The sequence below is a fragment of the Morone saxatilis genome, unplaced genomic scaffold, assembly GCF_004916995.1.
Source record: "Morone saxatilis isolate NCDOM2014 unplaced genomic scaffold, NCSU_SB_2.0 Contig24, whole genome shotgun sequence".
NCBI classification, from domain to species: domain Eukaryota; kingdom Metazoa; phylum Chordata; class Actinopteri; family Moronidae; genus Morone; species Morone saxatilis.
Genome location: NW_023339807.1, coordinates 22506454 through 22529729, shown reverse-complemented (window position 1 = coordinate 22529729; position 23276 = coordinate 22506454). Strand labels below are relative to the sequence as shown.

Genomic DNA, 23276 nt, shown 5'->3' with positions numbered 1-23276 from the left:
TAACCATTAATAAGATTTCATTAATATACATAATAATAAACATTCTAGGGGCATTCTACTTGATGAGTATGTTTCCTTTTGATGCTTAAGTAGATTTTTTGCTCACATACTCACTACTTAAGTATACTTAATTTATACTTAATGTTAGCTACCCACTTAAAGGACCAGAGTGGTCTGTTCTGTATTTTCCCCTTTAACCACATATCACAGCTAATCATTCTGCAAACCATGCAACTGTGTTTTAAAAATGTTAATGCACTTTCCCTACAATTCCAGGCATCTAATGGCTTTCATTTATTTCATTCATCACACACACTAACCCATGTGCACTTAGTAACTCACTCATTTACTCGCTGGCTACACACAGGCACACAAGTGACAATGAAACACTGTCTCAGTCTGTTTTTTCTGGTTGGCAGGGTCCGTGCACAGAGAGACAGACACACTGTGGAGCCATGGGCTGCGGGCTGCGTAAGATGAAGCCAATGTCGGAGGAGAGCAGTCCAGGGAAGATTTACTCCACCTTGAAGAGACCACAGGTGGAAACCAAAGTGGGTGTGGCCTACACCTACCGCTACCTGGATTTCCTCATCGGCAAAGATGGTAAGACATGTTTTTTTATTGTCAGCCTGCAGGAAATCTACTTTTACATGTTTATATATGTATATAACACACAATCCTTTTAATTATGGTAGGAGATTTTATTCCTCACCATGTTGAGCTATATTTGCCAGAAATCTTGGCACAGCAATAGTTGTTATTGATCAGCAATGCCCACAGCCGCCTTTCTGTGAATATGTTATAGTCATTTTATGCTGCACGGTCGTAAAAACCTAAATGATTGCCCATTCCACATGCACAGTTGAAATTATATGAATAGCTCAAGGCCTTTGGCATTTTACTGCATCACACCTCTGCATGATAAGACGGCAGTATGCCTCACAAGTTTTGCAAGAGGCTGATCTGCGCTGCAATTTACAACTCTGTGCTGTGCGCAGTATTTTCCTGAATAATGCCACCCCCAGTGTGATTAATCTGTCTACTCGCCCCCCCAGAAAATGCGATTATACCTGTATATCCCCAGTAGGAAAACATTGAAGATCCCGATGCAGAAGAAATCTATCACTCATGTATATGGAATAACAGCACACTGGCTGTAATTTTCATCAGGATTTTCTTGTAATGATGGAGTGTTAATTAGCGCCTGCTCCCTGTATAGCAGCCTCTGTTGTAATTTCTTTTCTGACAATTAGTCAGTCATGCTTTCACGTTGTGCTAATGATATAGAATTTTCCAGCCCAATCTACGCCAAACATCCTGCTGGTGGCCATCAATTATGTATGGCACCGAGTCCAACTCGCTAGTAGGGGATGCAAACAAAGTAAAGGGTGGCCTGCTGGGTAGAGGGACTGTTTTGTTTAAGGTCACAGGTTTGAACCTCACAAAACTATGTTTCTGCTAGTTTCAGTATATTTCAGTTGATGAGTTAGTGCATTCCGACCTGCCTGGTGAGCTGTAAACATGTAAACAAGTTAACTATGTAGATCTAACAGTCAGACAGAATCTGAGGCTCCCTGTGCTATGGATGAAACTATGGAAATGAATCAGTTTCCTTTTCAAACACACAAGCACATACACACACACAGAAAAGGCCGGTAGATCCCCCTCCTCTCCTTCCTCTCCTCAATCTGAGGTGTTTATGAGATGGAAGGTGGGTGTTGCTTCCTGAGATGCCAAGACAAGAAATAACTGCGCGGGGGATTCTTTGTATATGTTCATGTGTATGGCCGAGTCTTAATGTGTGTTTGTGTTGTTGTGTTCTTAACTTAAAAGGACCCAATTTTCCAATAAAGGCAGATTATTTGCCCAAAGCATGCTGGGTTTAAGGTAAACTTGTACATTTAGATCAGTTAGGTAAGGTTTGTTTAGATTAGACTACATTTAGATATTAGATTAGGTTAAGTCAAGTTATACGAGGTTAGGACAAGTTAAATAAGGACAGGGTAGAGTTAAACTAAGCCAGTTTACGATCAATTAATTCATAAACATTGGCATAAACAGTTATTGGCAACATTAAATATTGTAAAAACAACGTGACAATGTGAAAGGGGTCACTCGTGGTAATAAACCTACAGATACTTTTTTCCCAAATCTGTATTACAGAGCTTCATAGGGGGTTTAGCTAACTTTTTAGATGTCCAGTCCACAGTTTTACCATTGGGTTCACTCTTACTGCTTTCATAGCATCATTTCCTGCTGATTCCACTGATAAAGGTCTAAAAACCCACTTTACACCTGCCCAGCACTGAACGTCTGACAAACATAGTTCAGCATCTAAAGAGATATTTCCCTCAGGAGTTGGTAGTGAACAAAAACAGAGCTGAAAGAAGGTGAATATTGGACTTACATTCACCAGGTGGCCAGAAACACAACTATCCAAATGAATAACAATACTGCTGGATAACAACTGAAAGGGTGTCAGTGTTGTGTTGACAACTTGTTTCTGCTGCCCCCAAGTCCCAAAAAAATCAGTTATTGTGGCTTTAAAAATGTAAATGTAAATGTAAGCATTTTTGAGACCACAACTGCAAATTAGCATGGCTGCATGCCGTACACATATATGACATGTTACCTGATGAGACACAGTCAGTTTGTTTCAAGCTGTTAGTTGTCAAATTTTTGCTTAACAAAACTCAGGAGAAGAACAGTTAGATAGTATTTCCCATCTTTGCTGAGCAAGAGTGTTGTGCTAAAGGACACGGCTGTCCCAAATAGACGCCTTTCCCCAATAACGGCAGGGTGATTTAACAAAATAGGTTGTTTACTTTGAATATTCAGATTAATTATGACATACTAATGAATTCACAAAGCACCTTAACACAACCAATATTCCTGAGGCTGTTTGTTGCAAGAGGAAAACTATTTTGCTAATCCCCCACAAAAAAAGTAAAACCCCTTCCTCCTCTCTCACCGTTAAGTATACCACACATTTTTCAGACACAAGTTTGCTTCCACTTCCTTCCCATGACATTTTGCAATTTGCACACAGCACCAAAACAAAGAAAGAGAGACCAGACAAAAGCAAATCGATACCAGAGTCATTTGAAAGAGTAATCCAGCTACATTATTAGACTATTAGTAAGATAGCTTGGTTAATGTGTTTAAATTACAGTTTCAGTAATCAAAAGTATTGTGGTTACACTGATTAGAATTAAATTATTACACTTCTTGTAAACGCTGAGTTCTGTCCTTCTGCCAGTAGGAGAAAGGTGTCGAATATATTGATTTACAAAGTAGCGTGTAATGTCATCTGCCAACTTCTACAGACTTTTTGAGTAGCCGATAGCTGTTGGGTTCAACACTGGGGGTTAAGGTCATGGTAAATTTAAGATTAGGTGTAGAATTAGGATTAGATTAGGGTTAAATATGTAATGGAGGTCATTAAAGGTTAAGGTGAGCAAAATGGGAAATTAATGTGCTCTGGGAAGATTCTTTGTGTGTATCTGTGTGCACTATAGGAGTCAGACTTCTATATATAGCCATCGCTCTGTTATTTCTGCACATGACAGTTATAGCTGAAATGATGGTGGGAGGGGAGTTTGGTGGCGGCGGTGGGAGGGTGCTGGAGTGGAGGAGGGGGGGTGGTACGGGAAGCTGGGAGATGTAGTGTGCGGCGTGTTTGTCCTGACAGTTGATTAGTCTCCATTAGTTTGTCAGGCTGACTAGACTGGATGGATGAAGGAGCCAGGGATCGTGGGCGTCTGGGGGACAGGCCTTGTATGGATTTGACATAAGGGCGGGGCTAGGAGGGGAGGCAGGAGGTGGACGGGTGCCTCCCTTTTGTTGAACTGTGTGTGTGTGTAGTCTTTGGCTCATGGCCACATTATTATCTTCAAGTATCCTCTGTAATGGTGGGGGTTGGTACTTACTGTAATCAGTTTCCTCTTGGTCTGTCTCTCTGTCACTGTCAGTACGCCTCTGTCTATTTTTCTATGTTATTCATCTCTTAAAATATGTGTGTGCATGTGTGTGTGTGTTTGCACTCGTGTGTGTCTGCCTGTGTCCCATTGGAGCACATTAAGTTTGAGAGATCAGATTCTGTAAGTGCAATCCCAGTGGCTGAATCATTTCACTGCATCAGCAGATTTTCGGGTTGAAGGGTTAGCATGTTACTCATGGCTGTAATTACCTTGTACCAGGTATGTAAGTGTAGGTAATGATTCATGTGTCTGGCCTTTTTCTACAGGAAACTTGTAAAATATTTAAGACACAGTCAAAGATTATGAATATGAAAATAGTCTCTGGTAGAGCTGTAGGCAGTGCACATAAATACGGATACTTACACGGAGAGCTGCATCAAAAATCAGTGATCATTTTTTACATGACAATTGGCTCACTGCTTAAACAGGTACAGACACTTAAATAGTGAAACTGTGTCACTTGAACTACTTACTTACTTCGTTCCTGTGGGGTTTTCTGCTAAACAGAAAAGTTGTGTTTACATTAACTGTTCCTCACAGAAAATACACTGTGTGTATCCTTGAGGCATAACAAACATGTTGAATGTATTTCTTTCCTCATAAAATATCTGCAAAGCTGACTTTAAAAAATAAATTAAACCTGCGCTGTTTAAATCTATATTTAGTGTGGCTTCTTATTCCCTGCTATTTGCTGGCATATCGACACTGTGCTTGTACATTGCCACTATCTGTTGAACAGTTGAATAGTGCCAAACCATCAGCATAAATGCGTATTGTGTCACTTGCGTCCTCATGAACAAAATATAAATAGCAGACAAAACCTCCACAGTTTATAGGGAAACTGTAATTTTTGTATTTTTTTTTTAAAAGATTTCTTTTACTTTTTTTGCCTTTATTTTGATAGGACAGGTGAAAGGGGGGGAGAAGGGGGCGACATGCAACAAAGGGCTGCAGGTTGGAATCCCATAAAGAAACACTACGTAAGATTTTGTATTTCCTGTGATTCGGCCCTCAGTTTCAGAGTGCAAAACCACTGTGGTAAATATGAACAGCTGTATAATTTGTTATCATTACATCACTTATGATAAAAAAGTAGCGAGTTGACAATTTTGCTACCGCAGCCAAACATCAAGCAAATGCAACAACAGCAGGAGCTAATATTACTCACTAGTCCAACAGCAAGAAGGCCAGTTCACTATCTGTCTGCAACCTTTTATTTCACGAAGCTCTGAGATTGATTCTTGTCCAGCGGCTTCGCTTTCATTTTCTCTTGATAGGGGAAAACTAGAAAAAATGTTCTACATAACATATGATCCAGTTTCACCAAAACCAGTGACAAAGTTGGTGATGTGTGACGACTGCAGTAAGTTACATAGGGTAATGAGGCACCGCTCACCCCATTACAAGTCAACTAACTAACGTACTTATCTTAACCAACACCATGATCTCTTCCTAAACCTAACCAAATAGCTTTGATACCTAAACCTAACCGAACTGCGACCATTTTAAGTTTAAACACATGTTTATTATTGTTACCATGACAATGAAGGTCACCTGACTTCGTCCTTTCCTGCACGCATTAAGGGCCAAGAGCTCCAGGGAGTGTATATTTTTGGTAAAACTGGCCTTCGGAGCAGTGGGCTTTTGTCTTCAAAATAACGGGCTGTTGGACAAATGGGCTGACATATTTTGGACTATTGGGGTTTTGGAATAAAGGGCCTTCGGAAAAAATGGGTATTTTGATCATGTCTTGAGGACCAGATGAGGCAAGAGGAATCATCATCTCACAACTCACAACAAAATCTTATGAAATTGAAACAGTAATGTCATATTTTATTATGTTACACGGACAGGTAATATGATTACATTAATTAATTACTTTACATTGTGTGTCGTGACTGTGAACTGTGAAAGGAAATAGTTTTTTTTGTTAACTTCTAATTCAGGACCCATTATCACTGTCACTGTCTAATTTTGCATGATAAGAGAAAGCCTTTCTTTAAAAAAATTAATGTACCAGAAGCAGCAGAAGCAGCAGACATATGTACTGCATCAGCATTTTTTAAACTGGGGGACGAAATTAAGGCTGACTTTTTGCTTCCCCTTCACCTCTCTCTTCTCAGGAAATATGCTCTCATGATGTTCACTTCACTATGACTACTGCACTGTGAATAATGTTGGGAATAATCTCTTGCCACAGTGTTAGATCATAGCTTTCTGCAACTGCCACCATAATGGCCCTGCAGGCTACTAACCAGCCACCAAATGTACAAAAATAACACCTTCCACTGCAGAAACAGTGATGAAAGGAAGAGGTGGAAAGCTGTAGGTAATGAACCTCCTCTGCACTAAATATCAGCGTCAGCCCATAAGCTGTTGCCTCATGTTGCTGTATCATTTTGGAGCATGCAGTCAGCTTCATGGTCACTCTGCTTCCATTCAATCACCTCTGAAAGAGCAGCAGAAAAACAAAACAAGTCTGTTTGATATTGAGATCATGACCCTACAGGGAGCTGAGAAAGTGCCTCCCTGGCGCTGTGTTAGATAGTGTGGAAAGAAGCCATTTCATCGTAAACACAAGCACAACAAAATCAGGGATGTGTGGGATGAATCTTATTTCCCAAAATGTGATTTGGCAATGTTAAAAATGTCAGGAGAAATGAAAAATTGACAACATGCTCAACACGTTGCATCTTCTCGGCAGGCAGGTTGGGAGTACTGGAAATATAAAGATGTCGCCCTTGACATCAAAGCCGGTGAGCAGACCGGCCTGCACACACACATCTGCACACACAGAGGCCCAGACACACACCGTTTGATATCATCTCAGGAGCTAGACACGTAATTTATATGCAAAACCCCCAGAGCCCCGAGTCCCCTTGTTAATATGAGCTGTAGCAGTGGCGGCAGGTGAGTGACACGCAGGAGCAGCCCCCACCCCTGTCACTCCACTCAGATATAAGACCAAGCTGCAGGAGAGGTCAGCGGGAACGCCGCTCGCCAGAGTGGCTTTCCGAGGGGAGATTAGTCCTTGGATGGCAGGGGAGTCAGGATTTATCCCCTGGCTCCTCAGCTTGAGAGGTGGAATTGAATCGCAGTTATTGAAGGGGAGAATGACATTGAAGACTGAATTCACGGTCATCTGGTTTTTACATTATATTTCCATTATATTCCCGCTGCCCAGGGTGTGGCTGCGCAGCTCAAATCAAAACATGATTGTAAATTAGATGCAGGCCGAAGTGAGTTGAATGGGAAATGTGTTTCTGATGGTCTGAGAAATCGAAACGGGCAAGTGGTGATTATGTATTGGAAAACACTGAATTAATAATGCGGACCTCCTTTGGAACAGGCCTGTCATTTCACACTGAGCGCTCCTGATGAAGGTATTCAAAGTGATTACCCGTAAATTGTGGAATCTTTTCGAAATGTGCATGAAATATGCATCAGCTGCCGTCCAGACAGACAGTACAAATTCAGACTCGTGTCACTGCTTCTTGTTTCTGCCTCCATCCATAGTTAGTGGCATACTAAGTGGATGCTACTTGTATTGTTTCGAGCCAGTCAGGCAGCAAAATGCCAAGCCATCGTTTGCTGAGACAAAGATGTCAGAGCAGCATTTTAGGCTTGTGACAGAGCCAGAGCTCAGCAGGTTCCATTCGTTAAGCTTCAAACGGCTGCAACTGCTGACAAAGTTTTCAGCAACAGGAAACTGCTCGGTTCCTTCCTCTTTCTCTCTCTCTCTCTCCCTCCCTCCCTCCTTCTCTCCCTCCCTCCCTGTCTCTCGCTCAGCAGTATGTTTAAGATTAGCTTTCCTTGTAATGCTCAGTATTCTGTGCAGACTATTTCCTGTGTCTGAAGGCTTTGTTATTGCAGTTAACTGAACTCTGTTACCAGTACGTGGTGTATGTGTATGGTGTTGCAACAAATGCAATTTCCCTCGCTCAGAGAAATATTCTCCTCATGATTCAATTCAGGTTGTTTAGGCCTGCACGACGAGTGTGTTCCAGTTGTTGTTGTCTGAGATAGGATGTTAGGAATATAAAATGGAGGGTCAGAGGGTCAGGGAACAGGAGAAAGGCAATACAACAAAGCAGTTGTGTAAACTAAAGTTAGGTTCAGACACATCTTAGAGTTTGGTATCTTCAGGGGCACTTGGATTTTAATCTAAAATCCCTCGAGATTTCTAAGATTCCAGTCGTGATTGCACTTTCTTAACGATCTTGTCATCAACCGTCCTGTGCCTCAGCAAAGTCACACATCCTGAGGCTCTCCGGGTTTTATTTTTGAGATACGAATTCTGCATGTGGGTGTGGAACCTGCGTGCGTCATTAGATGAGTAAGTGAGTGTGAGTGTCTTGAAGAGAGAGGAAATGAGGGGAGAAAGATAGAAACCAAGATAGAGACTGTGTGTGTATGGCTTGTATGTGTGCACACAGATAGTTAGTCTCAGGACCTCTGAGTCCGGGTGTGTGTCGGTGTGTCTGCTGTTTAGATGTGTTTGTACACTGCTGTGTTTTATCCAGCCTGCCTTCTTATTGCCTCTTCTAACATGGCCTCTGCTGTTTTCCTGCCTGCCTGACAGACAATACACCCGAGCGCCCCCTCAAAGGTTTATTGGCTCTTATTGCCATCTCACTCAGATCCAATATGCCAGTATTGATTGTGTTGAAATGCAATCAGGGTCTCCACAGCAGAGGAGCAAACAATCTAAATTTAACAAAACACCTCCGCCGGCCTTCAGCCTAGCCCTGATAGCACCTCCCAAAGAGGAACAAATGTATTTATGTGTGAAGAGAAATAGTGAATCCTCCACGTGGTCACAGCTATTGTTAGATGCTCTTCCAAGAAGCCACACAAGCAGAATGTGCAGGAAGTGACCTCAGCCTTGACCTCACTTCCTGCCAAGTGGGCAGTTACAGTGTGTTGTCAAAGCAAAAGATGTTCTTGGGTTCAACGTTAGAGCTCAGATGTCAGTTAGCGGACAAACCTTTAGACGCAAAACTATGTAATTCAGTTGTGCAAACTCAGATATTGTCACTGTTTGTTGACCTGTAAACAGGTTTGATTTGAGCTTTAGGAAAATACATACTTGACATTTCTCCAGGGGTTGTGAAATGATTTTATGAACTCAACAGCTCGGACAATTTTCCCAGCTCATAAAGAAACCATGTGATCTCTCAGCTGAAGTGAAAAAAAAAAAAGAGTTATGAGTTTTCTCCCAACAGCGTGAACACTGTGAATAACTCAGATTTTTCAGCTTGATAATGAAATTCTCAGCTGCCTTTCCACTGTCCAAAGTTATAAATGGCTGCTCCTGTAACACCCTGTGTCTTTTTCAAATCAATTTACACACAGGTAGGAGAGGCTACAATTTGTTAATAAAGTGTTTATTTTTTGTCTAAAAGTGCCATGAAGTCATGTCCCAACCTGAATTTCAAAAGTTACAAAAAATCACAGAAATCTTTCTGTCCTCAATGCGCAACAGCTTTGTAACCAAGAATTACTTATAACATGAATAGTTACCAGTTTGCTTTTCACTTTTTTTTAAATAGCTGCCATCAATCATTTTGTTAGAATAGGTGTCATTTTTCAGTAGCAGTTATCTGAATGTCAAATGGAAGTCTTCGGTTTTCTAAAATAATAGACACTGACAACAAAACAAAGGTTTGCTTTGATGAGGTTTAGTGCATGCGCATGAGCTTTTCCATTAAGACTGGAGATAACACAACACTGCTTATGTGTGGTATTGGCTTTGTCCTCAGCAGGGACAAAAACATATCTAATAGAGAAGTGGGATAAAACTGTAATTAAGAGGCCTTGTGTTTAGCCTCTACATCTTTAAAAGAGGCACTAAATAATAAATACAACCAAATGCATTGATCAAAGATGGAAGAATTCTCATCCGCTTTTACTAAATGATCCTGTTTTTCACTTCAACACTTCGACTGGGTCAGTTTCTGTGAGTGTTGGAGCTCTTGCATAGATGAGAGGCTGTGAAACAGCGATTTAGACATATCCAAAGACAGTTGTGGTCGTTTTTCCCCGTCTGCCAAATCTATTCCCACTCCCATTAACCAGCTCCAACTGAGATTTCCAGACCTTCTGAAGTTATGTGAGCCCCTCCCACCACTCTGGACGTGTTAGTAGTTGGAAGCCGGGCATTTTTCAAAAGCAAGTTTGAAGTTTCCTCTCGTTAGTATGAATTGGCAGAAGTAGTGTGCCTCTTTCTGCTGCACCACCCCCCTGCTAGACCCTCTTTGCTCAGAAATCAGCTCTCCAGTAAGGCCTACCAAAGTTACTCACATCAATAAGTGAAAAAAGTAGCTGTTTTATTTAAGTGTGTCTGACAAATGGGGTGAGAAATTCATGGAAAATGTTTGTTGAGCAAAGCCGAATTGACTCTATCTGAAGTTGCTCTTATAAGAGCAGCATCCTTAGACAGCATTGTGAGTCAAGCTGCAACTAGCTATCTATATAGTGGCCTCACAGACCTTTAATGTGATTTCATTCTTGAAAACATGGACTAACAATTTGCCTGAAGCCATTGTCAAATGGGAATGGAGACGCTTCAAACCTGCTTGTGTTTTCAACCCATCACATCAAGGGGTGGCATTCGAAAATAGGATGCTGATTGGGGTCAATTTGTGTGCATGTTACAGTTTGATTGCACTTACACCCACGTGGGCTGCAGAAAGAGATTTGTCTGTGTGACAAATTTGCAGTCATGGAAGAGAGACGAGGGAAAAGAAATCAGAGTTCACCAACCCCAGCAGCAACATGGACGTGTAACTCTCTATTCTTCTGTGACGTCAGGCGATATCACTCTCATAAGTATAGTTTATTCTTAATGATGATATATAAAGACAGTGCAGAAGCGATCACCTGCTGTGGACAGTTGTACCAGCAGTATGTTTAAGACATTTTTACAGACTGTCACCATAAAATACCTGCATTTTAAAGGACAAAACCTGTAAAAAAAAAAAGACAACAACAACAAATAATCATCTGGGTTGTATTTTTACAAGTTGCTGCTGAGCAATTTGCAATAAGCAGAAGTGAGAAAATGTTCTCATAGGAAATTAAAACGAGCTTCTTATTATGCTTCTCAAATTCCCCGAATTTTAAAGAAAATAATGATTTTGAAGTAAACCGGTGTTCACTCATTTGCAGGTGCAGATTTTGCCTTGTTTCACTCTTAAAACAGTACGCGTTGACATGATCTTTCTGAACTATGAAAATGTGAGGCAGCCATTTGTGTGCAATAACTCTGTGCATCTCTTTTTCAGTCTACTGTTCTAATCGTTGACAAAAGACAGAGACAGGTGTCAAAGAGGCACAGTAGGTGGTTAATTATGAAATAGATACCGCACGCGTATACTCACGGCGTCATAATTACATATCCGTCTCATATTTCGCTCGGGTGTCTGGCTCTTTGGGTCCACCATTGTTTCTAAGGATTCAAATAACAGTGGTGGGATGCCAGTTTTGTATGAAGAGAGGCCACCTGTTGCTCAGCAGGGTCCCCATCTGGAGGGAGATTAAGGTGCCGGAGCGGGGGCCGTCTATAATTTGACTTAATTACTTCTGAAGAGACTGTGTGATGGATTAGCACTGTGTTTCTATTAGCATACGCTCCGTCTCTAGTTCCCCATGGCCCTCAAGTGCAGCCCAGTGAATCTCTTAATTGTCTAAAACCACCCATCCATATTCCTCCACCTCCAAGTCTGAATTAGGATTAGATGATATATTGTTTGGCTAGAGTGTAAGGCTGAAATGAAGTTTTTGTTTTTAGCCGCACTAATAGTGTGGCTCTAAGGATGGCAATGTTGGTCTGCCAGTCAACCACTTCAGTCCAGAGTGAAATAACAATTATTGGATGGATAAACATTCTACCTCTCAAACATTAGCGTGTTAGCATTGTCACTGTGAGCATGTTAGCATGCTGACATTAGCATTTAGCTGTGCCAACTTCACAGAGCTGCTAGAATAGCTATAAACGCTTGTTAAGTACTAGATATTGACGTCATCCACATCCAGTGTTTGACATTAAAACATTCCACTTCACAGGAACTTAAATTGAATTTCTCCAAAACATATTCTAGGCTATATGTTCAGTCTAAATCTTTAAACGCCTAATGAATCTCAAGGTTACCATTGGACATGTGTCCCTGTTTTTAAAGAGATTCTATCCCTAAATGAATTTTATCAGCTTGAGTTTCAAAGAGTTTTAGTTTCTTTTTGAAGGTTAGAGTGAAATTATACAATATTTGAAAGAACACATAACACAATCTTCCTCTTGCAAAAGTTGTTCAGTCCAATAGGGACTTTGTGCTTTCTTGGTCAACTAGATTATGGTACTGACTTTACAAGGACTCTACTTATTCTAAGGCTGCATTAATACCTGATCTCAGTCTGTACAATGAAGGTTATTTGGTTTCAACAGGAAGGACCCCAAACCACTTAATCTTTTGTGTTTCATTTGCAATTTCAGTGTGCTGTGGCAGGTGTTTTATTTATTTTTGCAATAAACTTCTGGATAGATAATGTGTCATTTGACAAAACAGGATTTTGTAATTGCTATAACTCATTAGAAAAAAACTACATTTACATTAGGACCAAATGCTTAAGCAGTGAATACTTTAAAGTAATGAGCAACAGCTATCTTATTTGCTGGCGTATCAACACATTTTATATGTCTCTGTTGAGCTCTACCTCACACACTCTCCTCCACTGCTGTACACAACAGGAGCATTTGTCTTATATTATTGCAACACATTAACTACAATGATAGATTAGTGATGAAGGTATAGCCTGAATAACGAAGAAACCATAAATATTTCACAGTCAAACACAATTCTGAAAGCTTGAAGATGTTGAATAGAAGAAGGAGATAATCCCGAGCTTAGTCTTGGGATGGTGTTTAGAGACAGAACAAGGCCAGATACCAACTTTAAACTGCTCTGCTCTGCAACAAACAGGTCACCAGAGCCCTTGTACAGTTTCATAGTCGAGAGCAATTTGCAAGCCTGAAACCATTTCACACTTTGTTGTTATTTTTAGGTTGACTCCTCATCTTGTAAGTGTGGAACAGGCTGGCTAACAGTTGGTTGGTGGAGTCTTTAAAGGAGAAACATATTTAGTGTTACACTGAGGGTTATTCCTTTGATCGGATTTTCAGTGGCACGTTTTATCCTTTCAGGTTCACGGTCCACCTATGCACATTGACTAATAAACATCCTTCTCTCTTCACTCTGATTGCTGAGATTTTTATTATATTGGCTGTTTTACTTTTTGTTGGTAACAGCAAACACAAAATAATCTCATAAAAATATTATCATGATTTTGTGCAACTCAGGTGTCTTTTAATCAAGAAACACTTGACATTTCAGGACAGTAGTCACATTCCCACTTGAAAATCTGAAAACAGGCATACACCCACTCTCATCTAATTCATACACCTTCTTAGATTTAAAAAGTCATTCATATTCTAACAATAACTCTTTTTTCAGTTGTCATTGCCCACAGACTCAACAGTAAAGCATCACCAGTAGAAAGAATCTGAGGTATAACTACTATCCCACTTGGTAAATGTCTGGCTCAGATGTCAGAGGAAAGAAGGGAATGTGACAAGTAAACTCCTACATGTACAAGTTCCCAGATGTTTCCTTGAATCTAGATCACAACACATCTAGTTGTAAATTTTGATGTCCCAAAGCTACATTTGACACTCACAGTCACACCCACACTCTACACTGACATTGAACTTCTCCCAGCCAGGTAGTTTGGATGAGCTTTCTTCTAGGAGAGTATCTGACATGTCGGGTTCTTCTCCCGTCAGCGCTCTGTTAGTAATTGAAGAGGCAAGCACAGCTCTTACTGCAGACATTTCAATGGGTGAACTGGAGGAATGTCAAGGGCTCCGGGCTGGGTGTAAGAGTGTTTCTAAGTAAGTGTGTGTGTGTGTGTGTGTGTGTGTGTCTAAGTCTGCATTGCTTCGTGTTTTTCCGTGCCTGACTCTTGCCCTGTGTTTACTTTAACTCTACATGCAAACCTTGATATGCACACGATTACACAACTTCCCTGCACATTTAGTTCACACATTCAACTGTTACTTACTACTTACTTTGCAGATTAGGCAAAATACAATGCATTATATAGTACATTAAACTATCCAATGGTATATAAAATAGTTAGCAACAGCATATGGCCCAACCATAGGCCTAACCATAGACGGGGAATCTTTGATTAGTAAAAACCCGCTTTACTGGTTGAAAACACATATACCTACATCTGTGACAGAAAGGTCATCTGCCACTATCATGAATATTGTCACTGTTTGTGAGTTGATGATGGTTAAACTTGTTTTAAACTTGCAGTTCACCATGAAGAAAAACAATCCCCCCATTAGCTGTATCTGCTTATCCCGGTTACGGTGGGGCTATAGCCACAGCTGAAATTGGGCGAGAGGCGGGGTACACCCTGGACAGGAGGCAGTCAATCACAGGGCTAATGCAGAGAGATGGACAACCATTTATGCCCACATTCACACCTTGGGCCACTTAGAGTCACCACTAGGCTGCATGTCATGGGACTGTGGGAGGAAGCCGGAGCACTCAGAAAGGTAGAACGTGCAAACCCCACACAGGCCCCAGCCGGCCGGCAGGTTTGAATTTCCCCTATTTTAAGCTCTGACCTGCTATATTAGGCTATGTGATTGGATTAGATAAGATTAGATCAGTATAGCAGCAGCCTGTGGTGTATGGTGCATGTCGTTAGTAGGACTGAATTTAGCCAGTGTGGCATATAACAGCGTCCTTCTGTTGCCATTCAAAATTTCAGACATTGCTGTGTGGAACATGTGCTTGCTGTCTGAAAGCAAGAGTTCTACATGTGGCTTCGCTCCTAAAGTACCTGAATACTTAACACTTCCACTCCTGCCACTACTGCTACTACTGCCAACACGCACACCTGCCATAATAGCCACCACTTTAAATGATAATTTGTAGCCGTCTCCAGTAGAAAAGTAAAAAAAAAAGTAAGGAAAATATTTCTGAATTTATAAAACACACATAAACTAAGACACTGAAGTCAGTTTTTTGCCTGAACAATAATAACACTGGTTGTTTGCCTTGGTTGCAGTCTTCAGAGTGTAGAGTAAATTATGCACCACAATCAACAGCACAAAGCATCTAATGGCAGACCCACCGTGCAACTAAAACATCCCAAGCCTGTCAGAGAACTTAATCATCGCAGAACCCCATATTTTAAAATTCAAATGTGCACTCTTTTGCAATGCTAATGGAAGAAAACCCCCCAATCAAGCTGGCACGTCTCAGCAGAAAACGCTTCAAATGTGATTTTCGACAGGAGGCTAAAGTGACGGTTTGTACTGTATGGAAAAAGCTCGCAACTTGTAGTTAGCAGAGAACAGGAAGTCAGAGTGGTGTGCGTCTCCTGAGCGGCACGCTGTTGAAAGCGCAGCAGTGCAGCCGTCGTGGGCTTTGATCAACAACCTGCTCATTTACCACAGCTTGTCTCTCAAACGGCGTCTCCAGGCAACTGAGGGCTGTCAGCAGAGGAGGTGGCGTTGAGCGGACAAAACGCACTCTGGAGGCCTCCTGTCAGCCTGAAGACTGGTGATGGAGGCAAATCCTAAGAGAAAGGGAGAGAGAGAATGAAACAGAGGGAAAAGATACAGACCTTTTTTTCTTACTATATATAAACCTTTTTACTGGCTGAACAAATTACAGGTAGTTTTCCCCCATCAAGACTTGCGGCGCCTGTTCATTTAGCTGTGCGCCTTCAAAATACAGTGTTCCAGTCATTTAGCAAGGGGAACAGTAGATGAATTTGGCTTGCTTTTCTCCCTATCTCCAGTAAAAGCTTCCGCCGGAGGTCTGGACGCAGATTGAGAGATGCATTTGTATTTAGAAATTTGCCTAGGCAGCCTTAAATGTTCTGTCTAGACAAACAGAAAGCAATTGCATTAGCATTTAGCCGGCCATCCAGTCTATTTGTTTTTATCTTTATTTACTCAGAAAAGCTCTGCTGTGTGCTCTCATTCAGCAACGCCCTTCACACTCACTCAGTTACAGACGTTAAGACCTGATAGCTGCCCAGTACAACCACAGTCTGGTGCCAGTCAGCAGCTCCATCTGAGCAGTGGGCCGTTAAGCACCTTGCTCAAGGGCATCTTAACAGGAGTTGTTGACGGAGCAAAAAAGCGTGTCTCATTCACTTCCCGTGTCCAGATTTTCCTCGCTCCTCCGGTCTCGAGTTTGCTTTTTGAATTTTTGCCTCGGGGCAGATGCTCGACCAGTTTTCCTGTTACCATTTTCCTCATGTTTTCTTCCACTCTAAACCCATCCTTTGGTGCCCATTACCCTAATGGCAAGATTTCTTAAGCTGCCAATGCTAATGTGTGAGTTTTCAACATCACAAACAGCAGAAGTAGGCATCTGTAGGAGAAAAACAAACTTTAATTTATGTCACCAGAGTAAATCTTTGAAAAGTATGGTAGAAATTAGATTCTCAAACAAGTGTGTTCTTTAGAAGCAAAGGTCACAAGAAAGCAGCTAAACTCCTACTCACAACTTAACTTTCATGCTGGCAATGCTTTTGTTAAAGCAGGTGTCCAATTCTTAAATAATGGCAGACTGATGGCAGACTGATATGAATGTTGTGAAAATCAATACCACCCGGAAATTTCTGTTTGTTTTCAGTGTAACATTTATGGTTGAACCTGTTTAATAAAGCACTTTGTGGCTGTGGGACTCGACCCCTGGCAGCAGTTCAGCCACATTATTAGCGCAGCAAGTGTCATCATGTCCGCTCGCAGCATCTGGGAAGTGAACAGGAGCAGACTGTTCTGCTTTACATGCAGGTGTGATCCCATCAGTCTGACTGTTACTGTGAGAATGTGAGGCGGGAGAGCGCAGGAGGTGTGAAGGCACAGGGAGAGTGTGTGTCTTGGGTCTGTGTGTCTGTGTGTGTGTGTGTGTGTGCAAAAAATTGTGCTCAATAATATAATTTCATTTGAATAACGGCTCTCAAATGTACAGTATATGTTCATGTGGATTTTGTATAACTGATTTCTTCTCTACATTTGAGCTGAAGTGAGTGATTAGACAAGATGGAACAAATCAAAGACAGTCAGAGAAACTGAGTGAATACATTTTGACAGTAACTGGATGTTAGACCAAAAACAGCACCGCATTTAAAAAAGAAATTGCAAACAGCTGCATTGGTGGTAGCGATGTTGTTTCTGGTACCTGTGAGACAATGAAATAGGATCCAGGAAGGCCTGTTGGAGTAATAAATTCACGAGTTTGAAGGCGCAGTGTTTTATGATATTAAGAGGAATGATTTTACAACTCTGGAAAGTTATTACAGTTTTATCCTCTGTTGCAATGATTGCTAGGTAAATAAACTACAGACAACAAAGTAATCTACCAGGAATGAGCACTTTGTATTTGCTTGGCAATGCAGTGTTTTGTTGGATGACATTGTATTGCAGCAACAGTTGAGCAAACTTTTTTGGTGTGATGTCCCTGCATTTTTCTCAGTTTCAGCACCACCACTGGTGCCAATGCAACAGCTTCATTGAAATTAATGATGGGGCTGTGTTTTCTCACGCAGTGTGTCTGTTTAAACATGGCCTGAGTGAGTGAGTGCTGTCTGGTGGCACAGATTTGCTTCATTTTAATCAATCCAGCTGTCTAGAAAGGCTGGTGTTCCACTCGCTTTATACGCTTGTACGCGCAATCTGAAGTATGTTTTTACGCTTCAAATCAACTGTGCGTTGGGCTCAAAGTGCTGGCAGAAGCTCGGTGTCGGACGATCATTACAGTGCCTTGAGGCTGATGAAGGACTGAAGCTGCTGCTCTGCTAACATGCTCCTTACGGTATGCAGCCTGTGTAGACATTATGCAAGCTAGGTAAACCTTTTCCCAGTTTTGGCACTAGATCTAAAACAGTGTTTTTCTCACACAAAAATGTTGCGAATGGCCTGCAGAGTGGATATAATCTGAAATCGCCCAACTAGCATTTTAGTATGTTTGGGGAAAACTGAGCTCTTGCAAAACAATTATGTAAGTCAACTCAGTCAGAGTCAGGTTCTGCATTGTGTTTGGTTTGGTTTGTCTATTCCGGGCTACTGTAGAAACATGGGGATTTGACATGGCGGTCTCTGTGAAAGAAAACCCACTCCCTCTGTAGATAAAAACGGATTAGGTAACGAAACCACAAGGATTCTTATTTTCAGGCAATTATACACAAATGAAAAATTACCTATGAATATTATTTTTAATTTCTACTAATATATCCTCTTAAATGTCACACACTTGACCATTAACTAAAAAATAGTGATTTGATTGGCGTATCAGTAGCAGCAGTACAGGTATTACTGTTTGCCTGGTGAATAGGTATCATATAAATCATAATTTTTTGTGAAATTCTGAAAAATATGTACATGAGAACAATTACATTGTGAACTAGCTGAATCAAAAGACTGTAGGTGATCACAGAGAGAGCAAGAGGTGATAGAACAGAAGTTCATCCAGCTGTGTCTGTCTAGCTTCTTACCATATGTTGGCTGTGATGCACAGTTTTGTTCTTTGCCAAAGGAAAGGCTATTTATAAAATATCATTTTCTCACCTAAACAGCTTTGTCAGATTTATGCGGCTTAGTGTGGATAAAGTCTGAGGGACCAAACAAGTAACAGAGTGAGTGAGTGAATATATGTGTGTGTAAATCAGGGAGACAGTGAGCAGGCGAGCGAATAAATGAGTGAGTGAGTACAACTGCAGTCATTAGGTGGATGTAGCAAGTGCAAGTGTTTGAATGTGTGTGTATGCCAATGAGTGATTAAGCATAGAAGTCAAAAGGAATGACGTGAATACAGTAAGTGTGTGTGTGTGTGTGTGTGTGTGTGTGTGCGTGAGAGAGAGAAGGAGAGAAAAGGGAGGGAGGCACAAGCAGACCCAGTGACTTTCCCAGTGACTCATTAGGTGGGTAATTAAGGCACAAAGCTTTGGCCCCAGGGCTCCACCGAGCTGCACTCTGAGCCCCGACTGCTAATGACGCCGTCCTGGACCTCAGAGAGATGGAGAGAGAAAGAGAGACAGACCGAGATATAGGCAGAGAGACATAGATTAGTCCACACAGTGGGTGCCCCGACTGCTCCTCACACAGAGAGGTGAAAAGACGGAGGCGTCGATACTGCTCACACCCTGCAGTGATGTAATGGACAGTAAACCTACCTAAACTCTGTTTTTATCTGCAGAATAATCCACTCCGCTTTGTAATCTAAACAATGTAATGTAACATAAATCTTTATGACAAAGTAGCATGTATGTTCTAGGACAGTAAGGTGCTTTTAGAAGTGCGACTTGTTGCATTTTCATACCACACTAAATCGGCGAAATTACAATGATTATCACTAAAAACATGGCGTCACCATAACAGAATTTTAACCTAAACCTAAAGTCTGTCTGCCTCTTATTGCTTTTCAACAGCTCTACTGTTAATTTTTAGGGTGGAATTTAATCTTGCAGGACACATTTGATGAGAAAATAACCAGGCCAATGCTGTTATACTTGCTGTGCAATAAATCAGATCATGATTTATGATTCAATATTTTATGGGATTTGGTTACTGTAATATCAAAATATATATTTATTCAAGGCTGCTAAGTGACACAATTCTCTGAGGTTATTTGAGTGTTTTACCTCAACGAAATGAACATTGAATCATTCCTCTTGTTTTTGGTCAACATAATTACATTGCATAGTGTTTCCTGCAACAGCAATCATGCCCCCATTGTTATATATTGAGATCAGATATCACAATATCTGAATTTGTCAGTATCGCCCAAGTGCTATTTCCAGCTTCAGTTATTTTCCCTATAAATGGTTACTCGATGGAGTTTCCATACAGTGTACTATAACACAATGCATATCGCTATAAAATAAACATAACAAATAAATAAAAATAAATAAAATAACATAGACCATAATGACAGATTTGATCAATTTTTCCATAACATTTTAGTTACATTGCTACCACACTGTGGATTTTAGTCATGCTAGCAGCTGTTGATCAACACTTTGGTCCAGACTTACAAATATCAGCAAATATTGGATGGATTGCATTGAAATTGGGATGTATCCTAACTTGATCTCCTGACTTTTCCCTCTAGCTCCATTCACCTTGCCATTACTTTTGTTTATGACCAAATACCTATAAAACTTACATTCCCATTAGCCTCAGCTGTACTTTGTGTTTAATGCTAATTGGCATCTGTAAACAAGGTAACATGCTAAACATTATACCTGCTAAACTACACCATGTTATCATTGTCATTGTGAGCATGGTGACATTTACACAGTACAGCCTCACAGAGCCGCTAGCATGACTGTACAGTCTTGTTACACTGTGTACAGGTTGGGATGTATTTTGCAGGCAAAATGCATGATTGCTTTATGGCACAAGAGACTCTTATACAATAATAACAGCAAGAACGGAATCAACACAAAAATACTGTAAATGTTGGTTTTATTTATACTAGCCAATGTTTGACCAACTGGAAATCACATTTTTTTCATGTCACCATCACACCACTGATACCTTGTCCTGGCTTGCTCTGCTGGCTTGACACTGAGGGGAAGAGATGACAGGAAAATATAGAAAATAGACACTCATGCAGAGGCAGAGAAAGAGGTTAAGGGCAGAAGAGACCCTTCAAAGATTTTGCTCTTCTCTACACAGTGTAGGGAATAGATGGAGGGGTATTTGGGAGGGGGGGCAGCAGAAAACAGTAGTGGTAAAAGCAAGACAGAGAGAGAAGGAGAGTTGAAGAGAGGGGTAGATTCCCCGCAGAGAGCAGAGGCAGAAAAATAGGCTAAATGCAAAGAACCCAAGCAGAGGAACTTCCCCCTCCTGTGGCAAAGGGGTGAGAGAAATCTGAGCTGAGGGAGAGGAGAGAAAAAATAAAGGAGTTGGCAGTGGGGAGGTTAGAGGAGTTACTGGCATTTCCATTTTGAGCCTGTATGAAGGCTAATGACTCAAGGCGGACTGCTGAGACCGAGCGAGGGTACGGCAGGTGGTCCTCACAGGAGTGGAGGGCTCCTGAGGAGACTAAGGCCATTTTAATTGGACACTGAATAACGATATGACTACTTCACAGAGAGAATAGTGGGGTGGTGCCTTCAGTTCCAAAAGGCCAATTACAGTATATTCATGTTACATTGCTTTTATCAAGACTTTATGAAGGTGCACAGGTTTTTATTAGGTTTATTCCTGATGGGTTGTATCACTAATTCTGCTCAGGGAATATACATTGTGGCATTGCAGAAAAGAAAACAATTAGTAGGAGATCAAGACGATGAATATCCATCACCAAGTGCTGGTTTTTGACTCGTGGGTCTTTGGTGTTTTCATTAGCGAGTCCCTGTATTGTTTGGATTGGTGCATTAGGATGCACATGTACGTGCAAACGTACACAGGTGACAAATATGCATTGCTGCTGCAGTAGAGAGAATAATGTAATTGTATACATCAAAAGTTTATTGTGACAAACAGTGACAGGGAATTATCACTGCACTCAGCAGTTCCCCATAGCTCTTTTTTAGCATCTTTCAGCTCATTGTTTAATGGCATCAACTTTACTGTGTTGGTTGACTCTCTTCGCACCCACTCTGCCCTACCGATTGAAAGACAAAGTTAGCTACTAGCTGGTAGATATTAGAAACAAAGTTGAAACTTTGTAAGGTGTTGATATGACAATATGACTGACACCTTTTAAGTTTTGCCAAACTTTTTTAGCCAACAGTTGACTGCATACTAGCAGTCAAGCAGCAGCAAATAAATATTTACTCTCTTTTAACTCTGTTTTGGTATCCACCAAGAGCCCCTTCCACATACAAGTAGTGCTGTGATCAATTGTTAACATGGAAATACTAATTATAGCCACTTTAAGTAAAGCAAAGCACTGATGCATCTCAAAATTATTCTTAGTAACAGGACCTGACTGAATCTACTTGTTTAATTTGTGGGTTGTCAGTACTGAGAGTCACATTGTATCACACCAGAAAAAAATTCCTCCTTTCACAAGTGACACAGCAGCTTTTTCTTCAACTTCTTTTCATCTGAAGGAAATTAAAAACACTCTGTCCTCTAAGATGCTTTGCACCAGTATGAACACATCAGCTGCTAATTAAGCCATTACTATTAGCAGAAACAAACAATTCTCTAATCAGGATGAGGCAAGGCAATATCACCGAATAAGAGATGTGGTGGATAGGAGCAGCAGGATCAGAAATCAGTTGCAGCGGGTGGATAATATATGCCGGGCTATTTTCTCCCCCATGCAAATGCGGTCGAACCATTTCTCCCAGAGGCGGAGCATGGCACGTGTGTGTGCAGAGCCTCGGCGCTCCAATCTTTCAGCTTATTAATTTCATATTTACTCATTTATTTTTAAATGTGTTGAGTGATGGAAATGCGGCAGGCTGCAGCTCAGAGGTGCTTACATGGCAGATGGGTTGAAAAGGGGAAGTGAGTCAGTGTCAGAGGCAGGATTTCAATTCAAAGTTGAGGGATCTTTTTTCTTTTATTATTCATGGGAAAGTGAGAATTATCTACGGAAAGTTCACTGAGCATACATGGTGTCTTACTGTGCTGTTTTTTTAATACAAAAGCTTCACTTGATCAGTTTGGGGTTGTGATGCCCTGCTTGAAGGCAAACTGAAATGTTTGCTTTTTCCAAGCTGGTTGCAGGATTCAAACCGGCAGCTTTACAGTAGTACAGCCTTTATCTTGCCTCTTTACTTCTTGCATCCTAGACCAGTTAGCTATCGACCAGAGACATATTATAGCCAGATGTTGAAAAGGTCTTTCCAAACTGTATCTATGATCTTTACATTGCACAGAAGTGTGTCAGTGTGTGTAAAGTAGCAACTGGCAGTCATGATCATACAATGAAGTCACAGGACCTACCCAGATTTTCATCTAAGCTGGGTAAACTAATTTATACCAAATCACAAGTAAATAGCTATCTGATAGTTAAAAAACGCCATTCATTTGAATTTGCAGGGGTACCAATGCAGAGGGATTCAGACTAATCGATCTGTTTCTAACTGGACTTCCTTTATTGCACCATCTTATCTCACTGGCAGCTGAAGCAACATGTCCCCCACCAACGCAACCTCTTTCATCTGTTTTGATCTGAATGCTGGCTGAAGAAGATATGTTATTCAAACCACCTTAGGAACAAGCTTTTCCTAGGTTCCAGAGGT

At 41.0% G+C, this 23276-nt stretch overlaps 1 protein-coding gene across 2 annotated transcripts in view; it reads left to right on the top strand.

The window, feature by feature from the left end:
- Positions 1-23276, top strand: part of LOC118336213 (raftlin-like) — a 99995-nt gene that overhangs the window by 15300 nt on the left and 61419 nt on the right. For both annotated transcript variants that reach the window (XM_035672814.1, XM_035672813.1), the window contains exon 2: positions 420-603. In XM_035672814.1, coding sequence (XP_035528707.1) covers positions 456-603 — 148 coding nt within the window. In that variant the 5' untranslated portion in view covers positions 420-455. The remainder of the gene's footprint in view (positions 1-419; positions 604-23276) is intronic.